General features: G+C 41.6%; 1 protein-coding gene across 6 annotated transcripts in view; it reads left to right on the top strand.

Annotated features, from left to right (window-relative positions):
- The first annotated feature begins 666 nt into the window (after nt 1-666).
- CCAR1 (cell division cycle and apoptosis regulator 1) overlaps nt 667-8456 on the top strand; it is a 59125-nt gene continuing 51335 nt past the window's right edge. For 2 of the 6 annotated variants that reach the window (XM_031021945.2, XM_031021955.2), the window contains exons 1-2: nt 739-913; nt 1983-2100. In XM_031021945.2, the coding sequence (XP_030877805.1) occupies nt 2028-2100 (73 nt within the window). In that variant the 5' untranslated portion in view covers nt 739-913; nt 1983-2027. Of the gene's footprint in view, nt 914-1982; nt 2101-8456 lie in introns of all 6 variants that reach the window. The other 4 variants (XM_031021952.2, XM_006728900.3, XM_081824158.1 and 1 more) reach the window with 3 other exon arrangements.

The following is an 8456-nucleotide window of genomic DNA, read 5'->3' as shown; positions in this document are numbered from 1 at the left end:
TTCCACGCGAAGGGGTCGCTCCAAAAATTTGGGGGCTGATCAGATCCAGACACCTCATTTAGACACCACAGAAGCCAGACACAAAAGACCATATATTATATAATTCTATTACTATCAAGTATCTAGGACATTCAAATCCATAGAGACAAAGCCGATTAGTGGCTGTAAAGGGATGGCGGGAGCAGGGATTAAGGAGTGCTTAATGGGTAGGGGTTTCTTCTAAGGGTTGAGGTGGTGATGGTTGCAGAACCTTATGACTATATAAAGGCCATTGGAAAAAATTTTAAAAAAAGGTCACTGAATTGTACAAAATATTTAAAACAGTGAATTATGTGGTAAGTGAATTTCATCTCAATTTTAAAAAAACTTAGGAAGATGGTACAGGATATATCCATTCTTCCAAGTACTTGAACTAGAAAAAAACACTGAAAAGGCGAAAAAGCACAAAATGGCGGCGGGCTGATCGGATCACGTGACCGCCAATTCTTCCCTGCCCACCCTCAGAAAAGTCTTTTCTTCAGAGCTGGCGCAGAGACACAGGCGGCTCATTGTTATGGGAAGCCCAGGTACCTCTTCTCAGGCGCGCTCTAGCTCTAGCTGCGTAGTGAGAGCGGTGAGCGTATTGAAGGCGAGCTGCGGGGCGCGCACGTAGAACGTAAACCCCTAAGCGCCGTTCCTCGCAGAGATGCGGAGGAGGGGAGAGGCGTGGAGGAAGAGGGGGAAGTTGGCGCATGCGCCTAACGCTGACGGGTTTGAAATGGCCTCGGTGTTAGCCGGGACCCGACTCAGGTGAAGGTCTGGTCCTCGCGGTTGGAGCAGCGGGCGGCGGAGCCGAGGTCCTGACGTCCTATCGAATCCGCGGAAGGGCCGGGAGCGACCGTTTTGGTAGCACGGCGTCCGTAGGCCGGCGACGGTGGGGCTCTCGTGGGACTGGGGCGGGAGGGACGTGGTCCCTTTTGTGCGGGTCGGAGCAGGCCCCGCGCGGCAGCCCCTCCCCCACCGCCTCGTTTTTTCGACCTTCCTCCCCCCACCTCGATTCTTCAGGTACCCCCAGCACCCCTCAGCCTCGGCTTGGCGGGTCTGGAGGGACTGCCGAGCGCCATCCGTCGCTCTGGAGCCGCTGAGCTTTAGCTTCCCGGCCTCCGGCCCAGGGCGTCGGGTGGCTGGCGGCGGCGCGGGTTTTAGGGGATAGAGGCTCTCTGCCCAGCCTGGGGGATAAGGGGACCAGGGCTTTCAATAGTCCTCTCTTGGCACTTCGCCCAGTCTCGTGAGACGGAGGATTCCGCCTTCTCTGGTCTGCGTCCCGCGAGGAGCTGGGGCTGGAGGAAGATGGATGGCAGAGCTGTGGCCGCTCCGAGTCGCGGGGAGATGGAGGGGGTGCGCGGGCTGAGATCTTGGCCTTTTCTGGCTTGATTTTGGGGGGAGGGGTCTTAGCGATGGTTCTTTAGGGGGCATCCGTTATTTCAACCGTCTTTCCCCTCGAGGGAGGGGGGAGAGAGAAGAGGAGCCCCTTGGCCCTTCCCAACCCGAAAAAGTAAGGAGATGTTAGTTATTTAAATGATAGTCTTAAATACCTTTATTCAGTGTCTCGTCCCAATTTCCGTTATTGGTTCCACCGCTTTCAGCCCCCAATTGATTGCCAAAAGAAACACGCAGGCTCTATTTTCTTTGAACCTGAAGCTGTGTACTTATTGTTAAGAATTGGGTAGATAACAGCACATGGTTTTCTGTTTAAGTGTGACAGTTTGTAGTCACGGAAAGAAGTGCCTTTCTTGTGAGTCTGCCCCTAATGTCATATGTCGAAATTGGGTGCTTTTGGTGAGCTACTTGATGTAGAATGTTTTGCTGCATATCGGACGTTCATATATACCTTGTTATTTATACTAGGATTTACGAAGATGTCCTTGACAAACATTTCTGTAATAGTACTTTTATGACATTTATAGTTTGAACTTTAAAATGTGGATTCTTTTTCTTAATAGATCGCTGCTGTAGAAGACAAGTGAAGGTTTTTTGCCTCTTTCATCATGGCTCAGTTTGGAGGACAGAAGAATCCGCCATGGGCTACTCAGTTTACAGCCACTGCGGTATCTCAGCCAGGTCAGGCCACTGAACACACGTACTGTAAACTTGTGGGTTGGGGGGAGGACATGTTATAACTATATGAATTAGGCTATCTGTGATATTGTAAAATGTTTCTAAATGACGTTTCTTTTATTTGTGAAGCTTTTAAAAATTCATGGATCAACTAGCAAAAAATCTGTTTTCACAGCAGTTTGGATAGGTACATAGAGTTTTTCAAACGTTAAATTGATTAACTTTTATTTGATTTAATTAGGTTAGCAGCCACTCATTGATTAGAGGTTATCTCATTTGGCATGTTAAGGTGAAGTATGCACATGCTATATTTAAGAATAAATGTATTAAAATTTTATATATTATGAAATTATATATGACTGGTTTTCAGCTGTTGGAGTTTAAAGTGGAAAACCCAATTCTAAAGAATTTATCAAACAAAGGAAAAAGATAAATAGGTATAAAAGAGCAAATGGATATTTACATTTTCAAAATAAGGTCAACAGATGATGTCATTGAAAAATCAGTAAGCTTCTTCCCTTTGCTTCTTAGGAAGAATTTTTTTTTTTTTTTTTTTTACCATTTGACTTAAGGTTTGAATCTTAAATAAGTTTCCCAAGGATTCTACAGAATGAATTTGAGTTTCTTTGGGTACCCAGAAAAATTGCAGCTTTTTCTGTTAATGAGTATACTTTTTGTTTATGACATCTCTAATACTGGTTCTTTACTACCTTTTACTTAAAATACCTACTTTAGTAATTCAAGGTCAGTTACAGAGACCCTATGATCTTCTGACTTGGGTGTTCTACAATTTGATGGACATGATTATCTTGTTACATAGGGGACCTTTGTCTTTAAAGAAAGGGATACTTCGGAGTTTTTATTTTAGTTACTCTTCATTTGGGGGGGTTAAATGATCAGTTCTGCAGGCAACTGAAGAGATTATGAAATAATAGTTATAGATTGTATTTAATTCAGATCCAGGTACTTTTTTTTTAAGATTTTCTTTATTTGAGAGAGAGCTAATGAGCATGAGTGGGGGGCGGGGCAGAGGGAGAGGGAGAAGCATACTCCCCCTAAGGGAGCCCAGTGTGGGACTCGATCCCAGGGTCCCGGGATCATGACCTGAGCCGAAGGCAGACGCTCAACCGGCTGAGCCACCCAGGTACCCAGATCCAGGTACTTCTTCATGTTAAATAATGGGGACTCTGGTGTTGACTTAGTTTTGATGAAATGGGAATTATCAGCAATTACCATGTGTCCAGAAGCAAGTGCTGTGGACTTGTATTTTGGTAAACTAAACATGTTTTACCTGGCTTTTTCTACATATAGTTTATTTATTTATAAACAAGGTCAGGAACATAATTAATATTATGAATGATGTTTTGTTTTTATAAGGATTTTATTTATTTGACAGAGAGAGCAGGAGCAAGAAGGAGAGGGAGAAGCAGGCTTCCCACTGAGCAGGGAGCCTGATGTGGGGCTCGATCCCAGGACCCTAGGATTATGACCTGAGCCGAAGGCAGGTGCTTAACCGACTGAGCCACCGAGGTGCCCCTATAATTTGTTTTAAATTGATATCTGTATTGTTCCCAGTTAAATAGTTCTTCAGGTGGAAGTCTATTGTCTGTAGCTCTTAACATTTGTATTTTGGGGCACCTTGGTGGCTCAGTTGCTTGGGCGACTGTCTTCGGCTCAGGTCATGATCTCAGGGTCCTGGGATCAAGCCCTGTGTAGGGCTCTCTGCTCAGCAGGGAGCCTGCTTCTCCCTCTCCTCCCCACTCATGCTTTCTCTCGCTATCTCTGTCTTTCTCTCAGATAGATAAAATCTTTTAAAAAAAATTTGTATTGTAATTACTTAAATTCATGTTATACCTTTTTTGTTTTTATTTTAAGACTGAGCAAAGAAGACCGCAGACGTTCATATAGATTCTCAAACACAAAATCAGTAGTATAGATCTTCCTTTCCATATTTGGCAGTAGAGTCCAAATATAAATAATGGGATTTGTGTAAACAGCTTTTATTTTTGCTGTAGGAAATTAATTATGGGTTTTCTTAGAACTTGTTAATCAGAGTTTTTCAAAATCAAATTTTATTGACGCATCATGACTTCAGTAAGTAGGCCTAGGGTTTTGATAGCATCTCTCTACTCTTAGCTTTCCTGTAAAAATCCTGGAGTAGGTTATAAATGGAACTCTCTAGTGATACTGTTTTTATTAAAATGTTTATTTTCCAGGTGATATATTTCAGGCTGCTTCCTGAAAGCTTGCTCTTTTCTTACCTTCATCTTAAAGCCTTATTTGTGATTAATCATCTCATCTTAGTATAACTGATTTTCAGAGCCACACAAATTTTTGGCAATTAAAATACGTTTTATTTACATCTCATCTAAATGGAGAACTGTTTTTATTTATTTATTTTTTTTAACTTTTAAGTAATCTCCACACCCAACATGGGACTTGAACTCACAACCCTGAGATCAGGAGTCACATGCTCCACTGGTTGAGCCAGCTAGGCGCCCCTAAATGGAGAACATTCTAGCAAATTATAGTGCTTCAAGTGTTCTCCTGGCAGCTTCAGATATAATTTGAGAAAAAATTTCAGCAAAGGACATAAAAGGACTTAATCGGCAATAGGGAAGGTGCCAGTTTTTTACTCTATTAAAAAAAAAAAAATGCACCCTTTGAAATAGTCCAGACATATTAGTATCAGAAGCTACTGTCATAAATCAAATGATCATGGAACAAAAAAAGGTTAACTGAGTAATTCAACTTGAATTAAATATTTTGATCTCTGTGCCTATATTTCAGACTCATTTTCTCTTGAGAGCAGTATGAAAATTACTACTCTTTTTGTATGTAACATAACATTTTATTTTTTTCAGTTAAAGTCTTTGGTATTCCATTTTCTTTTTTTTTTTTTTTAAAGATTTTATTTATTTGACAGGGCGAGAGCAGGAACATAAGCAGGGGAAGTGGGAGAGGGAGAAGCAGGCTTCTCGCGAGCAGGGAGCCCGATGCAGGACTTGATCCCAGGACACTGGGATCATGACCTGAGCTGAAGGCAGACGCTTAACGACTGAGCCACCCAGGCGCCCCACTATTCCATTTTCTAGCAAGGATATTTTGCATTTGTACTAACCTTGAAAGTTCTCAGCTAACAGTGATAGAAAATTTCACTGCATTCACACGGATGACTGATTTAAAATAATATAAAGTGGCACCTGGCTGGCTCAGAAGAGCATGGGACTCTGGATCTCAGAGTCATGAGTTTGAGCCCCATGTTAGGTGTAGAGAGTACTTAAATAAGTAAACTTAAAAAAATAAGTAATATTAAAAACTTCAGTAAAAGCATGCATGCTAGCAGTATATTGCTGAAATCTGATGTAAAATTGAAGATCAGTATTTGGATTGTTTCTGATTAATTTTGAATTCCTGAGTATCATCTATCATCTTTAGTTTTCCTTTTACCCCCATATTCAGTCATATATCAAATCTTGCTTTTTTCTCCTTTGAAAATGCCTCAGGTATACTCTATTTTACATTTAGGTCCTAGGCACTTCACATTTGAATAACTGTCATAGCCGCTTTCTCTTGCTCATAGCTCATATGCCAAAGTCTCTCACCTAACTTTTTTTTTTTTTTTTTTTTTTTAGATTTTTTATTTATTTATTTGAGAGAGAGAGAGAGAGCACATGAGAGGGGGGAGGGTCAGAGGGAGAAGCAGACTCCCTGCTGAGCAGGGAGCCCGACGCGGGACTCGATCCCGGGACTCCGGGATCATGACCTGAGCCGAAAGCAGTCGCTGAACCAGCTGAGCCACCCAGGCGCCCCTCTCACCTAACTTTCAGGTCCTTCCTTGTCTTTGCCAAACTTAATCCATAGTGCTTATCGTAGATCCTTAAGTCAGGAAGCTCTTTTTCCCATCTCTCACGTGGTAGTGTTACTCTTTATTATCCTTTATTTAGTTCTTTTTTTTTTTTTTTTTAAGATTTATTTATTAGAGAGTGAGCGAGCACGTAGTAGCTGAGGGAGAGGGAGAAGCAGACTCCCCGCTGAGCAGGGAGCCCAATGAGGGGCTCAATCCCAGGACCCCGGGATCATGACCTGAGCCGAAGGCAGATGCTTAACTGACTGAGCCAACCAGGTGCCCCTCTGTTATTTAGTTCTAATTGCTTTTATTTGCTTTCCTCTCATACATACTAGATATGCTCCATCTTACTTCTCTCTCAGCTCCAATATATTTGTCACATGTGATAGTACTAAAGCATAATTTCTTTTTTTTTTCCTCCAAGTAGGCTCCTCCCTACAAGGGGCTCAAACTCATAACCCTGAGATCAAGAGTCACATGCTCTACCGACTAAGCCAGCCAGGCACCCCTCCTAATTCTATCTAAATTAAAGACTTTTTCAAAGCTGGATGGGAGCTGACCTAGATTCTGTCTCAACAAATTTCTCTATCAGATAAGGAATTTGAGGCCCAGAAAGGTGATGAAATTTGTTTAGGTTTTACAGATGGTCACAGGAGAGTTAATGTTAGAACATCAGAATTGTGGTTCATTGTATCTTCCATTATTTTTACTCGTCTACAAAAAATATCTTCAAGGATTTTAGAATTCATTTCAAACTCCTTGGGATGGTATTCATGATGTTCTGTCATTCCAGCCTTACATACCATTTCTCCTACACTGAAATAATTGTTCTTAATATTTCCCCTTTTTTTCCATCTCCTAGCTGAAGTGCTGTGATATGTATTCAGTGACAGTCATATTTGTTTCTAGAACTTTTAGGTTTGAAAGTTTAACAGTTTCCTGTATATAAAGAGACATTGAGAGAGATAGCTGGTGAATCACTGATTGAATCTTTATGACATTTCTTTTTTTTTTTTTTTAAGATTTTATATATATATTTATGGGGTTCCTAGAGGGTTAAGTCGGTTAGTCATATGCCTTTGACTCAGGTCATGGTCCCGGGTCCTGGAATTAGGCCCCATGTTGGGCTCCGTTTTGGGAAGTCTGCTCCTCCCTTTCCCTTTGCTCCTCCCCCTGCTTGTGTGTGCACACATGCGCTCTCTCCCCCTCCCTCTCTCTCTGGCTCACTTTCTCAGATAAATAAAATCTTTAAAAAAATAGAAGTATTTATTTATTTGAGAGAGTGTGCTCGTGAGCAGATGGAGAGAGACAAGCAGAGTCCTTGATCCCATGATCTGAGCCAAAATCAAGAGTTGGACGCTTAACTGACAGAGCCACCGAGGCACCCCATGAGATATTTTTTAAAATTTATTTTTATTTTTGGGACGCCTGGGTGGCTCAGTTGGTTAAGCGACTGCCTTCGGCTCAGGTCACGATCCCGTGGTCCTGTGATCGAGTCCTACATCAGGCTTCCCCTGCTCTGTGGGGAGTCTGCTTCTTCCTCTCCCTCTGCCTGCCACTCCCCCTGCTTGTGCTCTCTCTCTGTCAAATGAATAAAATCTTTTTTAAAAATAGAAAAATAAAATTTATTTTTATTTTATGTACTCAAACTCACGAACCCAAGATCAAGAGTTGCATGCTCCACTCCTGAGCCAGCCAGGTGCCCCACTGATTGAAACATTAACTCTTAGATTAATTATAATAGTTTGTAGATTTGACTCAAAATATTTGCATTTTTATCTGTATGTAACCATAGTAATACTGAAGTGTGGGGAATGATTTAGCATATTTTCACCTATTTTCTCATCTATTTCTTTTGACCATTTATAAAATGACTGCATTCTGGCCATAGAAAAACATGAACTACTTTAGGAGTTAAAACTATAGTTATAATGTGCTTTCCAACAGGTGACTGAAGCTAATACCAATACAGTTGTTTTAACTATGACTCCCATTTTTCCTACCTCTTCATTCTGGCCCAATTATCTTTTAAAACCATAATCTCTTGAGCTTGAAAACAAGCTCAGGTTGCTAAATTCCAAAATTCATGGTCTTTTTCAAACAAATAATAGCTGATACACTATGTATACTTCACTTTATTAGTTATCCTTTAATGGACTTGAATGTTTACAACTCATTTGGTAGGAAAGGATTGCTACTGGTATTGGTTTAACCCCTTTAAACACTGTGTGTGCTATGTAATAGCGAATAGTCTCTAACACATTTTTCTGAGAGTAAAAAAATACACATAAAATCTTTTTTTTTTTTCTTGAAGATTTTATTTATTTGAGAGAGAGAATGAGAGAGAGCAAGCACATGAGAGGGGGGAGGGTCAGAGGGAGAAGCAGACTCCCTGACGAGCAGGGAGCCCGATGCGGGACTCGATCCCGGGACTCCAGGATCATGACCTGAGCCGAAGGCAGTCGCTTAACCAACTGAGCCACCCAGGCGCCCTACACATAAAATCTTT

The sequence above is a fragment of the Leptonychotes weddellii genome, chromosome 6 (assembly GCF_054177405.1).
Source record: "Leptonychotes weddellii isolate Sample4059 chromosome 6, ASM5417740v2, whole genome shotgun sequence".
NCBI classification, from domain to species: Eukaryota; Metazoa; Chordata; class Mammalia; order Carnivora; family Phocidae; genus Leptonychotes; species Leptonychotes weddellii.
The sequence above is the reverse complement of the archived record's forward strand: the minus strand, read 5'-3'. Positions and strand labels throughout refer to the sequence as shown.